This window comes from Pocillopora damicornis, chromosome 6 (genome assembly GCF_964200805.1).
Source record: "Pocillopora damicornis chromosome 6, jaPocDami1.2, whole genome shotgun sequence".
Taxonomy (NCBI): domain Eukaryota; kingdom Metazoa; phylum Cnidaria; class Anthozoa; order Scleractinia; family Pocilloporidae; genus Pocillopora; species Pocillopora damicornis.
Window position 1 is genome coordinate 11290258 of NC_142675.1, and position 23776 is coordinate 11314033.

General features: G+C 38.5%; 3 protein-coding genes and 2 long non-coding RNA genes across 5 annotated transcripts; 3 read left to right on the forward strand and 2 right to left on the reverse strand.

Annotated features, from left to right (window-relative positions):
• Positions 1–4392: 4392 nt before the first annotated feature.
• Positions 4393–7245, forward strand: LOC149043938 (ephrin type-B receptor 2-like). Its single transcript, XM_089209957.1, has 3 exons — positions 4393–5029; positions 5367–5443; positions 6589–7245. Exons 1-3 carry the CDS (start codon positions 4393–4395, stop codon positions 7243–7245), a joined length of 1371 nt encoding a protein of 456 aa, XP_089066083.1.
• An 848-nt stretch (positions 7246–8093) lies between these two features.
• Positions 8094–9549, reverse strand: LOC149043939 (uncharacterized). The gene has a single exon (XM_089209074.1). It carries the CDS (start codon positions 9531–9533, stop codon positions 8109–8111), a length of 1425 nt encoding a protein of 474 aa, XP_089065200.1. The 5' UTR covers positions 9534–9549; the 3' UTR covers positions 8094–8108.
• A 4232-nt stretch (positions 9550–13781) lies between these two features.
• LOC149043940 (uncharacterized) lies at positions 13782–16847 on the forward strand. The gene is made up of 4 exons (XR_016187814.1): positions 13782–13919; positions 14747–14765; positions 15222–15261; positions 16554–16847. It is a non-coding gene; the product is annotated as an uncharacterized LOC149043940 (long non-coding RNA).
• On the reverse strand, positions 16046–23265 carry LOC149043941 (uncharacterized). Its single transcript, XR_016187574.1, has 3 exons — positions 23157–23265; positions 17305–17431; positions 16046–16203 (listed from the first exon to the last, which is right to left on the reverse strand). It is a non-coding gene; the product is annotated as an uncharacterized LOC149043941 (long non-coding RNA).
• On the forward strand, positions 18069–20129 carry LOC149043942 (proto-oncogene tyrosine-protein kinase receptor Ret-like). The gene is made up of 6 exons (XM_089209135.1): positions 18069–18367; positions 18519–18641; positions 18765–18835; positions 19132–19172; positions 19483–19579; positions 19886–20129. The coding sequence occupies exons 1-6, from the start codon at positions 18185–18187 to the stop codon at positions 19995–19997; spliced, it is 627 nt and encodes a 208-aa protein (XP_089065261.1). The 5' UTR covers positions 18069–18184; the 3' UTR covers positions 19998–20129.
• Positions 23266–23776: the final 511 nt, after the last annotated feature.

Genomic DNA, 23776 nt, shown 5'->3' on the forward strand with positions numbered 1-23776 from the left:
GATAAATGGACAAACGAAGAGCAGAAAGCACTTATAAACCTTTGGACTGATCGACATGAGCGTTTGGAAAGCAAAGACGCGCGGAAGATTTGGGAAGAAATTGCGCGGGAGATTAATCGAAGGTTTGGCACCACTCGCTCTGGAAAGAAATGCCAGAAGAAAATATCTCATCGAGAGATACAAAAAGGCCAAGGATTGGAACAGTCATCAGACGGGTGGACACAGATGGAAAACTGTCTTCTACGATGAAATAGATGCTGTTCTTGGATGCAGGGACGTTGTTACGTTACGTAACGTAGCCGAAGCGGGAGCTAGTGCATCAACTTCTGCCGCCAAGTCCGACGTAACCGAGTCCAAGGACAACGAGTTACTAGGACAAGACACAAGCCCAGAAGCTCGAACGGAGCGCAAAAAGAAACGTAAAAGAGCTAGACCTCAAGAAGGCGATGAAGAGGGAGACCTGATTAAAGCGTCCTTGGTAGGAATGGAGAAACAGCGAAAGGAAATGAACACAATGATGGAAAGCTTTACAAGGATGCAAGAGCAGCAAGCTAACACAATGAATGCACTAGTTGGGGCCCTGACAAATTTCTTACAAAATAGCGGCAACAACAACAAATGACTGAAACAGTGAATTTGCATCAGTCTTATATAGAGACAACAAAGCGTTACAGTTCTTTATTTGAAATACATATATTTGTTACATTGTCGCTTCCGGAGAAGCTGTTTTACAAAACATGATTTTAAAAGCACTCAATGACTGACCTCGATTTATTTCGGAGTGTCTGGACGTTTAGACGTCAACATTAACTGTTATAGTTTTGACTTGAATATATTGACATATATTTTGTCAATTGTACAATGTTATTATAATTGTATAATCTCATATGTGAAGAAATCATTTTTTTTAGCAATGGATTATTGTTGAAAATAGAGTGATAATAAAAAAACCGAAACCAAACTTTGGGCAGCTTTAGTGTGGGTACACGTGAAGGTTTAAAGGAAGTCTTTAAGGATTTCTCTTATGTTATCCCCGTCTCCGATCACGTTTGGAGCTTGATCTCCAGGGCCAAAATCATCTTCCTCTTCCTCGTCGTCCCATTCATTCCCGCTTCTGATGCAGATGTTGTGCAACACTGCACAGGCTACAGCATTACGTACTGCAAATGGTATTCCACTGTCAAATCGTTTCAGGAGTATTCGTGTTTCGCCTCTCTAATCTCGGGCCCAAGATATGGAGAATTGTTTCGAACGTGTTCCTGTTCACCCTTAGTTGCTGTCGTTATAATGGACATCGAACCACGATTCGGCTGGCCGAGGAATAGTCCACGCGTAGGGCCTATAACGAACTCGACGGAAACGTCGTCGTCTTCTTAGAAGAGCAATGTTCAGCATTTCAAAATATTCATTTGCCCATCTCTGATACAGAATGAAAATGGCGAACATTTGCTGCTGTTGGATGTTAATATTTTGAAGAAGTAAAACGGCAATAGCCACGCAAAACGCCTGATTCGCATTCATGTTTACTAAAATACATTTGCCGCGCAGTTCGCGTGTTTTGATCTGAAATCTGATCAGTGATATGTAGTCTTAAATTGTAGTGCGACCCTGAAAATGTTCTCAAATTTTTGGCACTTCCGTTGGCGGTTTCAAATTTTTAGAAATTTTCGCGTGGGCCAATTTTTGTTTTTGACTGTAGTGCGACCCGGGCCTTATTCATAAGTTCTTTATGTTAGGCAAAGCCGGATGAGATTGTGCAAAAAAAATTATTTTATTCTTTGTGCTCCTAACTTTGTTTAGCTAATCTTTCTCACCGACAGAAATAACTCCTGAGATATACTTCCCAAAACTGTCATCTGGGTATCCTCCACTCTTTATGCGTATTTTGAAACTCTGTACGCTTTTTATTAAATGTGGAGCGGGACGAATTCGTTCCTTAGAGGTGCAGCACTTCTCCTTTTACGAATTCTTTATTTGCGCCTGATGGATGAAACGTATAAAAATTCGTGCATTGGAAGGTCTTTCTGTCTTTGTAGTGTGTTTGCACGTCAAGGGTCGATTCCCAGTTAAATATCTTTCGTCTAGGAACGAAATTTCTGACTTTAATATTTATACAGCCATCGGCTGTGGGTGTAACTGCTGTCATATGGGAATAGATTCTCAGCAAAACTACAATTTAGATTCTTTCTGAAACTCGTCAAGTGCCTCCTTAGAATGAATTTGTCACGAAGGAACGTCTGGAGTCGCGCAGGCCCGTCAACACATTTTAACTTTCGGACGATCGGCAACAAACAGTGAATCTCTGTTACATTCCATGTATTCACGCTATTCTTGCTGCCACAAAAGTTGTTCACACGCTTACGACTGCCGCAGGATGCAAATGACTTACTTTCCTTTTACGTCTATGATGCAACGTAACCAAAGTGCGCACATCGCCTGCTCCACCCAGTTCTGTGGTACCTGTTTCAGACCTTTTCTGTATGGTAATTAGATTTTGGCATACTGGTCTTCCGGCCTCGCCCAGGTGTCATCTTTTGCCTCTTTATAAATAGATGAATATGTCTCATGTGACCACTAGTCACTTAAATCCTTGATGATGAAGTTATTCCGTGCAACTTTAGTTCAATGGCTAATCGTTTTTTTGCACAGAGTTTCAGGAGAAGCAGGTAAGAATTCGCATCAGACGACTGAAAGGTGTTTCATTCCTTGAATGAACCTTTTAATTATGTTCAGCAAGCAGTCAGTTCGACAAGTTCTGCCGCGCTACACGACTCTGGTGCGAAAGCCACTCAAACGGCCGAGCCAAACAAAATTCATAAGAAACATGTTTTTGCATTTTTCCGCGATTGTGCTTCCACGGCGGTTACATTTCTTCTCTCCGTTTATCACTGGAAGGCGAGGTTAAAGCGCCCTTCATGAATCGATGTTATAACTGTTGTGTATTCTAGACGATGGACTGTGACTAAAAACTCGATCTTGAGAAGGGCGTTTCAGTTGATACTTCAACCTATCCCAGCGTAAATTAGGGTAATTTAAATATCATGCGAATTTGGAGCTTATTAAGATCAAGGGATCAACGTAAATGACCTATTTTTGAGGCAGCATCAACTTTCTCTACTTCTTGTCTCATATGTCTGGATACAGACTAGATATTTTTAGGTTGTTATGTATTCGCTTCAAAACAACTTTAACTGGACTTCCGCCAAGTGATTAATATAAAACTGAAATATAGTTCCAGTCACGTAATATATAGATTTCGTCAAGCCTAAAAGCGGAGCTCTTTTTAGTCACATGCAGTATTTGATGTCAGTATCAGTTGCAATTATATTCTATTGAGCGTGACTAATAATTTCGGTTGGGGAAAATGAGCCAAAATTAAAGGAGAGGGTAACGAAACGACTTCGAGTTAAGACATCACCAGTCGATGAGAATAGTGGTTTCGTAGAACAATACGCAGAATTGTATGGGCTTCTCTTATATCTTCTCTTGAAGTTGCAAGGTATGACCGCTTGCTCCATTGTTTTTTCCTTAGCGTTCAACCTCCTTTGATAAGCGTAGGAAATTAATAAGAAGAATCACTTTTAACTGTCCTCTGGCTGGAAATACAGGACTTCTCTTTGAGAATTTTTTCTGTTATTTATTTTATAATATCTGCCGGAATTGCATTTAATGTCAGTGTCTTCAAACCAACTGTCCATCTTCGGCGACGTGTTGACCCAATTCAGTTTAATTACATCTCATTTCTATAAAGACCTACTAGATTATTTCTCTGAAAAACATAAATTTTCCCTGACTTAGAGTGAAATTCCCCAGACTTTACCCTGACCTTAGGCAGCCTCATTTTCCTGACCTGATTTCCTAACTTGTGGATACATGTAGAAGGTAAAGTAGAATCTGTACTCGAGCCAAGTGGCCCATCCTGTCAGAGGTTATACCGGTTTCCGTAGCATGACGCGACTAGAAGCAAAACCATGGTCAACCCTCAAACGAAAGTTTAAAAGATCAGGAACATTCACTGTGAGCTAGATGCAAGTGAGTCAGCCGCTGATTCAGAGGCAGTCAGGGCTACTTCATTTGCCGGAGTACCCTTCTCTGCGTTTGAGGCTCTCCTGTTGGAGTCAGTGAGGAAGCTTATTGCGAATGCACCCACGAAGTCATGTGTAATTAATCCTCTTCCTACCAGTGTTGTTAAGGAGTGTTTGGTTGAACAATCACCCGCTATATCGTCCAGTGTAAATCTCTCCCTCGAACAGGGTCATTTCGTGGAAAGGGGCGCTGGTCAAGTCCAAGCTCAAAAAATCTGGTCTGGAACTTGATGAGAAGAAATATCGACCTGTAAGTAACCTCCAATTCTTGTCTAAACTTGCAGAGAAAGCAGCCCAACAAGCAGTTATGGCACGCGGGCTTTTCCCTGAGCTGCAATCGGCTTATCGGCGGTTCCAAAGCACCGAGACTGCGTCACTTCGTGTTGATAATGACATCTCACTTAAAATGAACAAACGACATGTAACGTTATTGGTCTTCCTTGACTTGAGCTCTGCATTCGACACGATCGATCACACGGTATTGCTTCGGCGTTTTGAGGATAAGTTTGTATTTTGTGGAACTGTATTGGAGTGGTTTCGTTTGCACCTGTCGGGTAGATTCCAACAGGTTGTAATAGAAGGTGCAACTTCTGACAAGTTTGACATCAGCTTTGGTGTACCGCAGGGTTCCGGCCTCGGTCTATTATTGTTTTCCATCTACACGAGTCAATTGTTCGACATTGTCACTCAACACTTACCCACAGTGCATTGCTATGCCGACGGCACAAAGCTGTATCTGGCTTTTCGACCAGGTGCTCGTGCCTCTCAAGATTCGGCTCTTGCTGCAATGGAGGCTTGCATACGAGATGTACGGGAGTGGATGATCAATGATAAGCTCAAGATCAACGACGTTAAGTCTGAGTTTATTCTTATTGGCACTCAAGTGCAGTTGAAGAAGGTGGATAGTGACAACTTAGTTGTAGGAGACTCTTGTATATCCCCCAGTACAGACTCAATTAGAAACTAGGGTACCTGGTTTGATGCCAACTTTACAATGAGCACGCATGTTGCAAAAAAATTGCAAAACAGGCTTCTTTTACCTCCATAATATCAGCAAGATAAAAAAAATTCTTAACTTAAGAAATCACGGAGAATTTAATACATGCGTTCGTTACGAGAAGTCAAAGCCGATGAACAGACATTATACAAATTGGCAGATAGCGTGACAGATTTTAGTCAGCTTCGTGTTTTGTACTCTGATAAAACATGCTCTTCTTACCAATGAAAGTGGGCGTTATATCCGAACTTTATTACAAAAAAGTTTATAACATTCGTCTGCAGAAACTCTTTTGGAGGAACCGACTAGAACAGGCGCACGGTACTGGACTATCTTTAGAGAAAGTAGAAGCGGAGCAGGGGTGAGTTACTTGATTTTGATAGCCCATGTCGTAAAAACGTGTATTATTAAACATTAACTTTGTCGCTATCAATTACATCTATACATATTTTGTAATAGTAATCCCCGCTTATCAAGGAAATCAAGGTAGAGGTTAAAAAAATTGGAAAATGAAGATGATGGGCGGTTGAAATCCAAATAAATGTGGACCGGGGATTTTGTGAGAGAAAATATGAGCCCAGAGAAACCAGCACATGCACAGGTGATGTACAGTAGGTGCTCTAAAACTTTTGTAACTCAAGCCTCTACGTTACTCAAACCAATGATAATTTCTCATGGATTTGGTCCAGGCATGTACTGTATTTTTAGTTAAGATAAGGCACATCTCATGTGCAAAGAAAGTGAACTGAAGAACAAATGGTCACCTAAAATAAGAGAGTTTTGACTTACCTTAGGACCTATAGTCATATCAAGAAGTAAATAAGAAACATTTTCCTTTATTTGTTATGGTATTGGAAACAAAATATTAATAGGAGCAATAGAGAACTTTCTATACTCTCATCCAAACACTCGATTTCCTTTTCAGATCTGTTGTGTTAATTTTTCAACAAATTAGCACTGGAACTAATTCTTTAGGATGAACTTCATTAAACTCATTTTTAAACAGTAGTTATATAAACTAGATAACTAATGTTTTTTCCCTCTTCATCTAGAACAATTTCAGTATCCTTCTTCCCATCCTCCAATAAACTTGAACTTCCTATGACTTTACTTAGCATTTCAATAACGGAGAGCCAATTATAAGTCAGTGACAATTAGTAGTATTCATCATTCCAAAGAGATCAAAGCCTAAATGTATGAAACAGTAAAGTTTTTGGTAAATATCACATGAAAAAGCACGCACGCTGTAAAATAATGCCATTTGGAGTTTATTATAATATGTAATTTGATAATTAGATTTTATTATTCTAGAATTATTGATTCATGTTGAACACAGTTAAAATATCAGCCCATCTGATAATGCTCCATACTTGCCTGACACATGTGCAGAAATTTCCAGTGCAGTGTGCGTTCAGTATATGTATGTTGTGCACAGACCATCACTTTCGAAGTGAGTATTTTACTCCTTCACGATTGATCAATAATTGGATTTTTATTCTCTTGCAGTGGGATCGTCCTAAAAGGGTGTCGTCTTACTTCAGCGTCTGTGATATTGCTTACACAATTGAGGAACCAAAGAACTGGTTAATAACAAAGTTCATTCACATCAAGAATGCTGCACGACTCGATGTCGAAGTGACCTATATCCTCTTTAACTGCTCCTTAACTGACGTGGGGCCATTCTGCAGAACAAACTTCTCTCTGTATTCTTATCATACTGATTACAAATTAAATCCAGATCCAAAACCACTAAATTTCCACAAAGAAACTGTTATAACTCCAAAAACTCTATCTACGCTTCGGGAGCGCGCAACAAACATATTTTATGGGTCAGTTTTAACAAAAGCAAAGGGAATTTATTTAGCGTTATTAGACCAAGGAGCCTGCCTGGCAATAAGAAAATTTGTTCTGAGATATCGTTTCTGCTCTGAAACGGTCCCTTCCAAAATGGTTAGATTTTCAAGAACAGTTGCTCCAGCAAATGACGGCAATTTAACCAAACAAGAAGGAGAATGTGCAGATCCTAACTCGATTGCGAAAAATAACAAAAGGTTATTTGGCGTGTGCCTTAGTAATGGGGAGTGGAACATTACAGATAACTTAGCCTGCCTTTGCAATTATGGCTATGAATTGACGAATGGATCTTTCACATGCAAAGGTTAGTGCTGCACTTAAAATCTGGATTTGCCTCCGAAGCGTTGGGTCCAAAATTTAATCATTTAAATGGTTAAACATCTAAATGACCACCCCGTTTATTCATCGTTTGATAAAAAGTTTAGAGAAGCTTCGATACATAACTTACATGAAAATGGACCGTTTGGTCATACATCACATGTTCATATAAATTCAAGCGGTGGACGTAGATAAATAAATCTATATTTATGAGAAGTGCAGCTGTGCAGGGAGATAAGTTGAATTTCGACCTGGGCTACGAAGAAAAAAATGCAAATTTTCGAATTCATAAAAAAAAAACAAGTCTTCCAATTCATAAATCCTGTCTCCCCCCCCCATTTGTCAATTTTTGTTGGTCGATTCTTCATTTCCTTTTTTGGTTTTGCAAAAATACGGGATGTTGATTTTAGCGTCTTCGTTTTCGGGTCTTTTTTTTCATGTCTTGGTATTTAGGTCTGAAAACCCTAGGTTAGAGGTTGCATTAAATTTATAGACGCATGTTATTCAAAAACCTGAATGACGGTCATTATGAGAGTCGTAAGGAGTGAAGACAAAAAGAATTGTTACCAAAAGGACGTAAAGACAGCAGAGTGGCAATAATTCTTAATAAAGAAACCACAACTTTTAGTTTGCAAGACATGTTTCGACATTCTTATGTCATCTTCAGTTGTAAATGCGATTTCAACGGTTGTACATTTGAATTTATATGAAATTACATTACAAATTACGCCATATTGTTTACGTACGATTTGAATATTAAATACGAAAAAACGTGACAAAGCACGCGCTAGATGGGGAAAGAAGGAGAAAAGAAAAACAATGATAATAATAAGAAAAATATTATGATAACAGAATCAAAAGGAAAGAGACAGCTCTAGATGCTTCAATTGCTGATTAAGGATGGGTTTGTCCCACTTAATATGTAATGCCTCTTTGATCTTAATTTCGTATTTCGAAGCGGCAGAATCTAAAATGGTGAAACATTCTGTACCACAAGAGTCGAGACAGGCCTTTGATGATTGTAGGTGCTTGTAAATGTGTGAAGTTTTTTCAGACAAGAGGTGCTCACGAACCCGTGTACAGATGTGGCGAGTGGTCTCACCAATATAACTGGCATTACAGCCAGCACACGAAAATTTATAAACGACACGCGAACGTAGACCTGGTGGTACTGAATCTTTCACACTGAACAAGTTTCTGAGCTTAAACGTATTGAAGACTAACTTAATATCTAAATCAGGGCTACAATAACGTTTCAGTAGTTGCCTTAACTTGGTTTGAGCGATGTCAGAAAACCGCCCAACATAAGGAAGTTTAAAATAATGCGAAGAAGGTTTTCCGGAGTTTAATGTGGCGTTATGCGTGGGAGAAGGATTATAGCTCTTGGCCAGATGCCTGGAGATAATCCTGTCTATGACGCTGGAAGGGAAACAATTTTTCCGTAGCAAGAAAATAAGTTTTTGTACATCCTTGTGGAAACCAACCCAGGAATTATTGATCTTATATACTCTGTCAACCAAAGTTCTTATTAAACCTAATTTGTACATCATAGGAGTGAAGCTAAAATAATTCGTCAGAAGACCAGTAAACGTCTTCTTGCGGTAGACGCTAGTAATTATGGATGGATTACTGTTGTCAATCAATATGTCTAAGAACGATAATTTCTCATTAATTTCCTTTTCCATTGTGAAGCGAATACTAGGGTGTCTGGTGTTTAAATAATCAAAGAACAATACCGCGTCCTTCTCATTATTGAACAAACAGAAGGTGTCATCGACATAGCGTCTGTAGAAAACAACTTCAGATAATGAATAGTTGTCTAACCAGGTTTTTTCATGATGTCCCATAAAGAGATTTGCAAGTACTGGAGCAAGTGGGGACCCCATGGCAACTCCATCTATCTGATCATAAAACACTCCCTCAAACAGAAAACCGGTTTCAGTTGTCGCAAAGGCAAAAAGCCTTCTTAGGTCAGCGGCGTTTATCTTAAGACCAGGGTTACCTTGATGAATATATCTAATCGCAATATCTATGCACTCATCGAGAGGTATACTAGTGAATAAGCTCTCGACATCGAAAGATACCATGAATTTCCCTGAGGTAGATAATTGGTTGATTTCATGTACAAAAGAGAACGTGTCGCGGACGTTGTATTCGTGTGGGACATGTGGCTCGAGAAGATTACAAAGGAATTTAGATAAATTGTAATTGTAGGTACCTATTGAAGATACTATTGGTCGAAAGGGAGGTGTTTCATTAGGTCGTCTAGCCTTGTGCATCTTAGGTAGCCCATAAAACCTGGTTGTTCTTTCCCCATCTAGCGCGTGCTTTGTCACGTTTTTTCGTATTTAATATTCAAATCGTACGTAAACAATATGGCGTAATTTGTAACGTAATTTCATATAAATTCAAATGTACAACCGTTGAAATCGCATTTACAACTGAAGATGACATAAGAATGTCGAAACATGTCTTGTAAACTAAAAGTTGTGGTTTCTTTATTAAGAAAAAGAATTGTCTGGGTAACCAAGCCTCTGCTGATGACTATTGCCAAGGTTATCAAAATGTGTCTCAGATTCTCTCATAGACAGTAGTCTTTTGCACGGCAATAATTTTTTACCTAAAAAGCACGTTAGAGGGTCATTATATTGATGTGCTCTGAACAGGAGAATATCAGTTGATATTCTTTTGGCTCTGAAGGAAAGGCATGTTGATGAAATTTTACATTGTTTCATTTTAGAGTGTCAGAGAGGCTTCTATGAGGATTCTGTTGGTAATGCAAAATGTGTACCATGTCCTGCAAATTCAGCATCTAATAGTGACAGAGCTGGTTGCACGTGTAAAGAAGGTTACAGCAGATCATCTAATATGGCAGATTGTGAAGGTATACATATATATATATATATATATATATATATATATATATTAGTGTTTGGTCTTTTCCTAATCATTATCGATTCATAAGAGTCCTAAGGCCTAAAGAGGATCATTTCGGTTTTGTCTATGAAAATTCAAAATGTTCAAAGGAACAAAAGGCTCTCCAGTGTTACGTTCTACTTAATGCTTAAAACATCGATCAGGATATATGCGTAATTCCTCCCACCACCAACACAACAACAGCATAGTCCGTTTTAGCTATGAGAGAAGTCTATATCCTAGAATAATAAAATTGGAGCGAACGAGGAAGCGAAATCTCTCTGCCACCTCACCTGAAAGGCCTTAACAAGAAACGGGTGGGTAGGCGAGAAAAACAACACCACTTGACAAAACACTGTTCATGCTACGAGAGCACTAACAAAACTGAAACCAGGTACTATAACCGATAAAGAATAGACAAAGGTGTGTCGCGTGGCATGTGGCAATTAATCGCTTTGCGCAATAGCTCCCAAAGAGGGAATATTGACCAACGGTTCGGTCAAGGGTAATATCCAGCCATCATGATCGAACGAGCTTGGTCAATAAATGATTTATTGTATCGGGTAAAAATATTTCGTTTTGATAAGAAGCAAGAATAACTTATCTATTTCCAGAGCCGAGAGAGAAAGCCATCTGTGTTTGTAGCACAATAAACCCACGAGGGTTTTTTATGACTCTCTTCTGCCGTTTTTTGCGACTTCATCGCCGACATTGCCCAAAAATAACCGCTCCATGTACCTCTTCCTCTTGCGCAGGATCAAACACAACAATCCCTAACGGTTTCGGTAGCCAGTCAGAACACGGGACTCGCCTCATATTACCTGTGGGTGCTGCCAGCGATATGAAAAATGTTATTATGATAAAGTAACCTACATGTATCATGCGTGTAAATGTCAGAAAGAAACCAGACTAGTGTAGCTAAGAACCTCTCTTGATAGAAAATCATGCCCAAATTATTCTTGCTCCTATAGAGGTGAAAGGGCATGTTTCCCCTTGAAACTTTAAAAAATACAGTCCTCTTTGATGCCATTTCCAACATATTGACCTGATTGTTACATTTTTAACCCCTCAGTGAAAGCGGTCGGCTCTTAGTCCCTGTTTACATTCTAGATAATGGTATTTACTTTAGTGCGGGAAATGAAATGTTAATCATGATATGCAATGAAGTCACAAAATATCAACAAGTCTACGTTCATTTGTGTCTAATTGCAGTGTCTTTTTATTCACATGTACAGTCATGGTAAAAGTACTGATTAACATAACCATGGTCATCACCAGTGAAGGCTGTACTGATGGGAAATACGACATATCCTCATTACTGACGAGACTCAAGGAAGTGGTAACCATTTTGTTTAGAGCAATATTTCTATTTATATCTTTATTTCTTTCTTCTATTTCTGCCGTTACATACAGTTAAAATTTTAGTTTTGGCTGTCGTTCGATAATGGCCCGCTATCAAAAGAAATAGAGACCTATTTTAATGAACTAAAAAATTCCAGATGAGCCTGTTCAGCGCTTGCATGGGCATGCCATGAACGTTTATAAAAGAGGTTTTTCATGACAAATTAGTGATATTCTCAAATTTTTTTGTCGGTGAACATTCATATGTTTATCTGATTGTGTGTTGGTGTTTAAGGTGCTGGATGAACTCCTCGAACTCCTGTTCAGTTTCACTTTTCTGTTCCTTCTTTAGATGGAAGACGCTTTTGCTTGGAGATTTGCAGGTTTCAAAAGTGTGCAGTTGAAAAGTAACATCAGGTTTGTAAATTGCCTTGATCAGCAAATGAATTATAATTTTCCGGTTTCTTAGGCACTTCGTCTTGTAATGACCCTCGTTTTTTGTCTTAATCAAGGTGTGAAAGTGCAACTTTTTACCTTGCACTCATAATCGATTCCAAAGTAAAAGAGCAAGATGTTATAATAGTACTTCGTAAGTAGGGTGTCCAGAGATGGGAAGCTTGGAGACTTCACTGTGAGTGCTATAAAAAGGACAAGATTGCAAATTGTCTTCGAAACTGGAATTACTGAAGCAGGCACAATAACGTCACCTGGCAGTAAGTTTTAATCCTTCGATACAAACATCACAGTTCATTGGTAGCAGAAATCTTAGTCCATGATATGCTTCAATTGGAGTGGTTAATCATGGAATGAGATTTAATCACTTTCAAGCGAAACACACACACACACATTATGCACGCTGCACAAGTATGTTCAGCATCTATTTGGAACATTCTTCTTGTTTATGGTATCCATGTTGATGTAATTGGTTGTATTGATCTTTTAAAACATCATACATATACATCTTAGATCATTCTTGTTATGAGTAATTATTGTAAATATACACTTCTTGATTTCTCCAGACTGCTTAGTCATACTGATTTGCATACCATAGAACTTTCCAGAATATTTTATCAAGTCACGCATTTACTATGTAATACTATTCAAAAGGTTATGTAAGCTTCTAGAATGTTCCAGAACACTTTATGAATATATATAAAGACTCGCCTATGCAGTAATAGGAGTAATTGTTGTTGTCGGAGCGACGACTGTTTTGAAAGCTCTACCGAGAGAGAGTTACTGGGGAAAATTGCTCATTTCAAGGAATTTTGGCGACAGCAGTGAGATTGCGTCAGTAGTGAGATCGTGTCAGTGGTGAGCTAGAACATGTGGTGGGCTTAATTAAGTTTATTAACGATAAGTATTGTACTGCTTCTAGGAGTCGTTCCTTGTTAAGAACATTATTCGCTATTTAATAAAGTAGTTTAGTTTGTGGGATTGAGTGTTTTTCTGTGGGTTAGATTGTATCGTTACATTCTGTATAACACCACAAGAGCTAAGGGCTGCAGGGTGGGAAAGGGATATGCCCTTGGGTAGAGCGTGATAAAAAGCTCAAACAATAACTTGCGAGGCCTTTGTTTCTTAACTTCGATCTGAGAAGTTAATGGGCTAAAGTGGTATTTCCTATGGGAGGAAGGGTGCAAGATCTCATTCAATAAAAATCGAACGGTGTACGCTTCTCCGCTAATATTACAAATATCTAATTTTTTTCGCTACTGGAAGTAAATGTCGCGAGAACAATAGGCATTTTGCCCGATGCTCTAATTTCGGCAGAATGTAAGAAATTTTTTAACACAATCGTGACCAACTAGATAAGAGAGCCAACATTTGGACTCAAAATCCAACTTATATTACTTTACTTAAAATTCTCACAACACATACAGCACAGTTATGCTAGAGAAATGATCGTGAAAGTGCCTGCCTGTAAACTTATAAACTGCATACAGACTGCATGAATCCTAGAAATAAGCCTTGAAGAGAAAAGAAAAAAGCTTTTATCAAGTAGTTAACAACTGTAGTGCAGTTTATAACAAAGAACTTTCATTTGTTTGGTTGGCTCGTAATTCAAATTGATTTTAAAACATCTTAAAGAGTAAGTAAGGTTAGGGTATGGGTGGAAAAAAATACCTGTAATTTGGTTCTCACACTTAGTTAAACCCCTTCTTTTAAGTAATTTGTCACGAATTAAATAAAAAGTTATGTGTAGAAAAAGGCATCATGACTAAAACGGTTAAGCGGAGGATTGCCATAATTTAGTTTGAGGAGGCATATATTTCATACGTTGTTCAACTCTTGTATTCAAGGTGCCACAGGGATCACTGTTGGTGCAGTGGTTGGATCAATTGCCGCGCTGGCTGTTGCTGCTGGGATATTTGTCTTTTTCGTACGGAAGTGGAGAAAGAACTCAAATGGTAAGAGTAGTATTAATGCCAACTCTAGCCCCCAAGAAAAGTCGCGTAGTATCAAGCAACTGAAAACAGTTTATGTTTTTTATAGCCTTTTTTAAAAATAAGGTATGTTACTGGATTTCGAAACAGTTCTAATAAATCCCTTTAAAAAAAAGATATTACTGTCCAACACCGTTATATTATAAAAGATATAATGAAACTTTTTAACTGAAAATGAATACTCTCTAAATTTCTAAGATTCCCTGAAACAAAGGTGGCAAATGTGCGATGAAAGAAAATTAAAGAAAATACAACTCAAATAACACTGAACAAAAATGGAGTACGAGAAAGTGTCCATATCAATTTTCAGTGTCAAGGTTTAAGTCTATGTAGGCCAGATTACTTGATATTGCGAAATAACGCGCAACGCCCACAAATACCATAAAATGTAGTTTGAGAATCAGAAACAGTTACGTGGCACGTCGACCAGAGTATCACTGAAGCCTCTGAGTGTTTAGGTGAGGCTGGGTGAACACGGGAAATCTCCTCTATAATCTGTTGCCTTTATGAAATACACACATATCCAAAAATTCACGACCGTGATTATATGTTCTCGTTTGATCGGGTTCTACAATTCTATGATTACAATTATAACCCTAGACCTGGTGACCACTTTCTACTGAAACTGACCATGTGTAGAATGAAATAAATGTCAGAAGAAATCCTTCTGCATTGCCTTTGAATTATTTGTTACTTTCTCTTAATATACTTTTCGAGCTGGTTTTTCTTTGCTATCTTCTCACTATACGTTTTTCATGTTTTTCATACTTTTTTCTTTTTTATCGTTCTAGAAACAAGAAGAAGAGAGAGGTGAGATTTTTGGAACGATAAAGTATCGCCCAATTTCATGTCTTGTTTTTGATACCGATTGTAAACTGTATACAACTGTGAATTTCAAGCATGGATTATGATAGTTACGCCTAGAGCAGGAGCTTCATCTAAAGTCAATTTCCCAGAGCATCCGTAAGGTAATGTCGTTAAGACTACTCACGAGACCTTTTATGAATGGACTATTCAGAGATAATTATCTTTCCTTAGAGCTAGTCCACTCAATGAAAGGCACAGATGCCTGGCTCCTAATCTTTATGAAAGCTTTTTTGAGTCAGTGCAGCAGCGCAAAATGTGACATGTTGTCACTAATCCTTTCATGACTAATACTTATAGAGTGCCTAAATGTGTGCTTTCCTAGTTGAACAAATCGTCAACGTGCTTCTTCCGATTGAATTCGGATGCGACCGAAAACGTGATTTTCTTTTTTACTTTTAGGACAAACAGAGATCCAATTGAGGAAATAGAGAATGTTTTTGTAAGTCGCTTTAAGATTTAACTCTTAACCTTACTGTGGTATAATACGGTATATCATTTTTTTGTCAAGAGGGCACGGTAACGAATCCTTTAATCTGATTGGTTCTTAGCGCAGTCCGGATTTTCCTACCTCTGCCGATGGACACAGTAACGCTTTCGTGGGTCGCGGAGTATATTCCTAGCTTCATTGCAATTTTTTTCATAAATGTATGATGTTTTATCGGCTGGGCAGCATTTTTAAGCACGGACTTCGGTCACAATCTTAAGCCCTAAATTTATCAATAATTATTTGCTTCCTTGTTCTCAAATCATTTTGTTCGTTTGGATTACTGTTGCGAAGTTTGCATAGAAGTCTTTTAATTCACCGTTATCATTACGCAAATAGAAATGTTTTGGTTAAGCGTAAATCTTTAATTTATTTCCTTCACCTTTTACTCGCTGAGACATTGTTTAGTTTATGGAGGATCTTCCCATAATTACAAGCACCTTTGGGTTTAAGGAAAAAACGAAAATGTTATATACTAGCCTTGTTCGGTCCTTATTGGGAAAGCCTGTGCCCTCTGTCTTGACAAAGAGCTTGAGGATAACATGTCTGTACTTTGACAGATATTGGTGATCTAAGTTTACGTCATTCTCCATTTCAATTGCGTAACTACCAAACAAAAAAACTTTTAATAACATGGCTGGAGCTTTATTCCCTTTCTTAAGTGCGATACGTTTTGTGTCTTTGAATAAAATTTACCTTGCTGACAAATTCATTCACATTTGATAAAATCATTTCTTACCAGCGGCGGTTTGTCTTTTATCTTCACTTATTCCGTGTTCGTATCTGTACCACCCTCGCTCTGCAATAATATTATTTTATAAAATGCTTCTCCAGTACATTGTACCACACAGAGACGAAGCTAACACCACCACAAATCAGAACGATCATCAGTGTAATCTGTAGGAAACAGTAGAACAAAATTGAAAGTTTAATACGAGCCAGCACCTTTATATTATTATTTTTTAATTTTTTACTATCGCACTTCCAGTAGTAACTCCGAAAGAATGGAAGATAGTGCCATAAGTGGTCATGAAATTCCTACAGGAAACAGCTGAAGAAAATTTAAAATTTAATACGAGCCAGCACATTTTATTTTTCTTCTTTTATATAATTATAATGATGATATTATGCAACACATTCGAAAGAAAACTTTGACATGAACCACAGAATGAAAAAGAAGGTAGATTTGAAAAACGTTCCGCTGTAGCCCTAGTTAATGATTCCTTTTATTATTTTAAACTCAAAAGACTGAACTTGAGATGGCGGAAGCTTCTCAAAGCCATCAGTATATGGCATTGGATGAGAGGAATCGGTCACCGGCGAACTGTCCACAGCCGAGCCAGTCCGTCACTGAATACACCTCTACATATTCATCACCACGCTGTTGGGAGATTCCTACAGAGCATGTGACTCTAGAAAAGGTCGTTGGTAAAGGGGCTTTTGGTCAGGTTGCCAAGGCAACAGTCATAGGCCTCCATGGGAAACCAACGAAGACTCATGTGGCTGTTAAGATGTTGAAAGGTATCAAATACTTCAAATAATAGGATGTGTTTCAGTGAAATTCCAACGGTAACACTCCCCTGGAAAGACTTAGCCTTAGGCAGGTAGCCTAAGATTCAGAAAAGATTCAGCCTTCTTCTCAATCCTGAAGGTAGCAAAGCAAGCCTAATCTCCCCTCCCCCCAGCCCTTCCTAAATGGGGAGAGTAAGGTTCATTTAGCTGTAGTACAATCAGCGGTCAACTAAGCGTACCTCAATTAGTTGATCAGGATCGTGAGACAATTTAAAACCAGCTACCAAACAGACCATGAATAGATATGGACGTGATCCTCGTAGTTATGAACATTATTAAAGTAGTAGTGAAAATAACGTCTGAAAAAAGTTCAGGCCTGTTCGGGCCTTATTTTCTCTTCTACTTAAGCAGTGTTCATAACTGCGAGGATCGATTCCATATCCAGATCGTTTCGTCATTTATAGACCATGAATGAGTTGACCAGACCTGCGTAATCGAGACATGACACGACAAGCTTCTCACGTGGCCTCCGCATGAAACTTGCTGGTGCAGCGCCCTCTGATATCAGAAGCCGTACAATTTTCTTTCAAATTTATCAGAACTATATCTTTTCCTGCAAGAACATAACGACAGAGACGTTTATTCGTAGAGAATTAAATTCTCGCCAACAATCGACACTCCTCCCTCCCACCTTTTCAAAAGTAGCAAACCTCTGTTTTTCCGAATTCAAATTAACATAAGGGTGGTCCTTTTCAACATTAAACCTCAGTGGGAAAAGGGAAAATGTCTCTGCTAAGCGTATGCCTCTTAGCAATTGTTTGGTAGAAATCGTACGCTAATTAAATTCAATATCATTAAAGCATGGTGATACTGGTATAGCAGTGGAATGAAGGGTTTTGTTGTTATATTTGACGACTGAGAATGATGTTTGAAATTTATAGAAATTTATATTTACTTGCAGAGTATTACAGTATTGTGATTTTAGATAGGATGTTCAATCACTAAACAACACGGAGCTCAAAGTTCGGAAGGAAATGTGCCACTCATTTTGATTCAGCAAGTCAGAGAATATCAACTGATATTTTCTGAGGTCCAGTTACTGATATTGCTTGTAAAGGTAACAGCTGTTGGGTGATCATCTTGCAGATCACGCTTCTGAGTCGGACAGGAAGGACTTGTTGTCCGAACTTCGATTGATGAAGGAACTCGATGCTCATCCTCATGTTATTAAACTTCTGGGATGTGTCACGAAATCTGGTAAATATGGAAAAGTATAATTTAATCGCCCAAACAGCCAAAAGAAAGAGCAGATCTAGGGCTTAATATAAGCATATTTCCCTGTTTACCATGCTTTTCAGGGCCCTTGATGGTGTTGATTGAATACGTACCCTATGGAGATCTACTGGGATACCTCAGAAAGAGTCGTGGATTAAATGATACTTACTTCGAAGACCCGGATATCAAACCACAAAGTAATCTGGCGTCAGAGCAGCAGATGAAGTTTGCGTGGCAAGTTGCCGATGGAATGTCGTATTTGTCATCGATACCAGTAAGTAGGAACGCAATCTCTAGTTACTGAACTGTTTCTTTGGCATATGTTGCTGAAATATGACATAAGTCATTACTTTTCATTCTTTTCGTTGAATTATTCTGGACCCCTCAATTCATTAACATTAATGATTTTTTTTAAATTGTCGTAGATTGTCCATCGAGACCTTGCAGCTCGTAATGTGTTGGTTGGAAAAGGAGAAACGTGCAAAGTAACAGACTTTGGTATGGCCAGAGACGTCAAAGAGGAGAGCATTTATCAACGGAAGTCTAAGGTACCGAATTTGTTCTCTTAGCTAGAGATCTGTGAACAGTCTGTTGTGGGTGAAGTTGTACTTGTCCTTGATCATGATCTTTTCCTCAGTTTTGTCGATCAATTCTATGTGTTTTTAATTTAGGGACGTCTTCCTGTTAAATGGACTGCCATTGAGGCATTGCTGTACGGAAAATATTCTACAAAGAGTGATGTGTGAGTACAAGGGCTTCATAAGGTCCTTAAGCAAATTGGGTAAAGTGATTGGATGTCTAATGTATGTTATGCATTGTATTTTTTTAAAATTGATGTGGAGATGTGGAGGCATCCTATTTAGAAGGGGTGGTAATACCCTTTCTGGCTTTGAGTTATAAGTAACGGCCCAGGTCCCGCTCCTATTACAAGTCTAGTGTGCTTCCCACGATGTTTTACCGAAGATGTTTAATTTACCTTTTTTTAACAGTATAGACCAGAACGTTTATTTCCTTTAATGCATCTCGTTTGTTTTACAGATGGAGCTACGGAGTTCTCCTCTATGAGATCTTCACGATTGGTAGGTCGCGAGATTAATAACCAGACTATTAAGTTTAACGTAAACTTGTCAACAAAAGTGGCATTTGTGTTGACACGTGGTCATGAAGTAAGCATGGTGTACCATTCTCTGAGGAATTCAGTTTTGCCTTTGTGTTTTGTAACTGCCAGGCCACCTTAGATTGCCTCAGTCGCTGAACTTATTCGAAAAGAAAAAAAAACAAACAAACAAACAAACAAACAAGGAACAATGGTGGAGGAATTATATTGTAGAAATATATTTACAAGTGTCAGGCCCTTGAAGTGTATTGAGAGTACCAGCTTTATTTTAGGTGGTTCACCGTATCCAGGGAAAGATGGAAAAAAAATGGCAAAGTTGCTAGAGGAGGGATACAGAATGCCTAAACCACAACATGTGGATGAGAAGTTGTATGAAAAGATTGTGTTGTTATTGTTGTTTTCTTTGTACGTTCTTATAGCGGTAACATTTATTTGAAAAGTTCTTCTCGTGAAAGTTGCGCGTGCAGCTCAAAATTAAACCTGTTTTTCTTCCTGAATGAGCTTACCTAGGGGAAATATTGGAATGAGTCAATGATCACGAGTTTGTCTCTTGTGTTCAGTAAAGAAAGGAAAAAACTTTCCTACTGTATATTGCAACATTTTGTGCCTAACAACATCCTAACTGAGGGCAATAAGAACGTATACTGATATATCCTTAACGTCTTTGTGTTTCAGGTATGACATAATGACAAACTGTTGGAACGACGACCCTAACTTGAGACCATCTTTTAAAAAGCTGAGGAAAGAACTCAAAGAGATGGAAAACAGGCACAAGGTAGATTTGTAGAGCTAATTTTGATCGTTTTAAGTTCCATCTGGCTTACGCAGGGTGACTTAAAAACGCAGAATATCGTCTACTTCAGGGTAGCAGATTTTGGGTATTATAGTTTATTATGAAAATTACGGAAGTTTCGAAGCTACTTTACCTAAATATGAGGTAACAATGATATAACAGGATTCCACCCAGTGTCCTTGCACAAGTTCCAAAGCTTGTTCACAAAACACGGAAGGGGAGTATGTTTTGTTCATAGAATGAAAACCCAAAGTAAATGCAAAGTTGTATTGAGTTAATACCAGTGTAGTGCTTCGAACCTTTCGTTTAGTCTCCAGAGAGGTACACTACAATATTCCTTAGCTTTTTCTTTATTCTTTTCTGATATCGAAATTTAGAATCTACCACTGTCAAATGCATGTAATAATTGTGTGACTACGAGGTGTTCGAGCGTTGCAGGTCTATTTTATTTTCGTTATTTCCAAGTATATTTTCATCATCAACACGCTCTTTACGAAGGACGAAAAGTCAGTCAACACTTTTTTTTCTGCAGGGGCTGATAAACTTAAGCAATTACGACGATCGACTCTACGTTAATGTTGACGATCTTGCTGTGTAAGCGTATGCATTGTTATGGAGCAAAGGATTAAGTGATAAGTCTTGCAGCCCAAGGAGATCGTATGCTATTTTCTCTGTGTATTTGAAGTTAACCTTTCATCCTTTGTTAATACAAAACAAGCTGTCTAACAGCGAAGGGAAGAACAGTATAACTTTCCTTTAGTTTCACGTGTATCTTTTAGTATTTTTGTCTTGAAATGACACACGATTTTTTAGAAATTTGTTACAAGTGATATAAATTAAAATTAATGTTTCAGACTAAATATTCATTTTCGTGTACAGTGTAAAACTGTTGAGGAATTTATGAGAATAATAGTGTTTTTATGACATTTATTTGACGGCTGTTCTGTGAATTGCACTCTAAATCAAAGGATTGTTAATTAAGCTAATGATTGGATAAAGTCTTTTTCTTTTGTTATTTAAACAATTTTTTTTTCGCTGAAATTTTTTATGTCAGTTTGATACATTTTTCTGTGTTGTACAGCATCGTAAAAATCAATAAATAGTTTCTGTTGGTGACCACGATGGGGCGTTGAAGTCTTGAGCGGCATCCATTGTTAGGGAACCCATTTCCACTTTGAACAAGGCAAGGGTGAATGGGTATTCTAGTTCGTGGCAAGAACAACTGGCCAAGATAACACTGATCGTCACCAGCCGCTTAAGATTGCGTATAGAAAAATGCAACTGCATTGGAATATAGTTTCCATGAACATCAAGATGAAGCCGATGAGGAACACCAATTATAAGATAGCGGTCATTTTTGCTTATGCGAAGTCTCGGAACATCAGGAATACGTCATATTCTCTCTTTTAGCAAATTAACATCAGTTTTCGGGGAATTTATCAGAGAGTTTCGGCTAAAGTTAAACTACGATAAGGTTTGTTTTAAAGTCCTATTTTCACACTGACCGAATCAGGAATGAGCGAACTTTCTGCTTTGAAGCAAGAGGATTTTTTTCCCTGCCCTTTTCGACTGTGTATAGAAAATCTAGAGCCCTGTAGTACATGTTAAAACGTGCCATGGGAGGAACACCTATTGTAAGATGACTACCGTTTTGTCTCGTTTGTACAGCCCAAACCAAGGCCGTAGATATTAATGAACCGCGCAAACATCGTTGGCACGTTTGAAGTGTTACAAATAAGGAGTGGGTCAAGTGTACACCACACCTATGAGCTTTTACCCTCCCCTTACTTAGCATTTCAGCCCAGGCAGTGTGCGCACCCTGATTACGTTTCATTGTGGAAGCGTTATCAGAAAGTGAAAAGGCAGAAAGCGGCAGATTTTGACAAAACAATCCTTCAAAGTTAGGCTATATCTTTTTCCTTTAACCATAGTTTATCGTAATTTGACTCACACAGAATCGGAAGAAGTATGTTTTGTTCGTGTTTGTCGCCTACTCAGTTGGAATTCAAGGACAAACGCAACGTTGTTTAGTATGGAATTTGAGACCGGTTTTTCTAAGATCTAATTTGCTTTACGTCATAATTTGAAGCTTCTCAAAGATTTGGATGGCCATTTTAACCTAATTTAACAGCCCTAATCAAAACGCTCCGAAAACGCTTTCCAACAGTATTCGTGTTTTTATACGTGTTTTGTACGTGTTTTTATTAGCGCTAGTGTTTGAGATCGGTTAGGGCCGCTAAAGGCCTATTATTATTGCGTTACGTAGCGTTACCATTTTCAGGTGATTGTATGGTAAATATACTACTGAATAAAGGACGGTTGAAGTAGAGCAATGAAAGGACTCACTTGATCTATGAATACTCTATATAGTGCAAGGCGACATCGCACATGACTCCATACACATCCAATGCACACCAATAGATTCCGATGGAAAACGTGGTTTTTAGATGGAATAGGCAAAATTCTATCCGTAACACCTTCCAACAGAAAAAAAATAATTCGGCTGGTGGAAATCAACACTTTTGCCCGATGTTTTTTAGTCTTTAATACAGAATCTCGAAGTGAAATGTTCAGTGAAATCCGGCCGAATTGAAAGACGCGAGTTTTTTCCACATAACAATTAGAAACTGGAACATAGAGATTGCTCGCGATAAATGCGCTCGCGATAAAAGCGCCGTAAAACTCGGCTGTTGTGATGTGGCCTTCTGCCCAACGCATCGGAAAGGATAATAGAGCAAGCTCTTAGTTGTTTACTGGAAGGGCGGCCGTTGTAATTTCTGAGACTTGCTTCACTCTGATGACCGGAGATCGCCAGAATCAGATAGCCGCGACGGACTTCAGCATGATCGCTGAGTCTCTCTGACATCGTCATGATAACCAGGAATTTTAACAATTATGCCAGTTTGGCTATATTTTTCATCACTCCCGTTTTGTTCTGTGTCGTTTTTGAACACGAAACTATATATACTATCGGAGTGTTAGCTGTATTTGGTGTTTATTACCGTACGTAACCTTGCAATTTAAAGGTAACCAATCTAAGCGATCATGAAAACCTTCAAAACTCGGACTATCCATTTCGTTTTCTCTTCGAGGATTTTTCTCTCCGCTCACGTTTTCATAACGTAAGTGTGGCGCTCGGTATGTTTTGCAAACCTTTGTTTGGTTCTTCTGCTGCTCAGTACTTGACGGCTCGCGTGTTCCGTAGCACAGTTTGGCAAATGGCGTGACAGCTTCATCTCAGTTCTATGTTTTATACCCTGTTAGAGCACGCTCTTTCAATCAATGACAGCGCGCGTCATATCCGATCTTTGTAATAATTCTCATTAGTGCGATCAGTTTTAAGGTGATATTTCCTTATTCGTAAGTTCTTTATGTTAGGCAAAGCCGGATGAAATCGTGCAAAAAAAATTATTTTCTTCTTTGTGCTCCCAACTTTGCTTAGCTAATCTTTCTCACCGGCAGAAATAACTCCTGAGATATACTTCCCAAAGCTGTCATCTGAGTATCCTCCACTCTTTATGCGTATTTTGAAACTCTGTACGCTTTTTATTAAATGTGGAGCGGGACGAATTCGTTCCTAAGAGATGCAGCACTTCTCCTTTTACGAATTCTTTATTGCGCCTGATGGATGAAACGTATAAAAATTTGTGCATTGGAAGGTCTTCCTGTCTTTGTAGTGTGTTTGCACGTCAAGGATCGATTCCCAGTTAAATATCTTTCGTCTAGGAACGAAATTTCTGACTTTAACATTTATACAGCCACCGGCTGTGGGT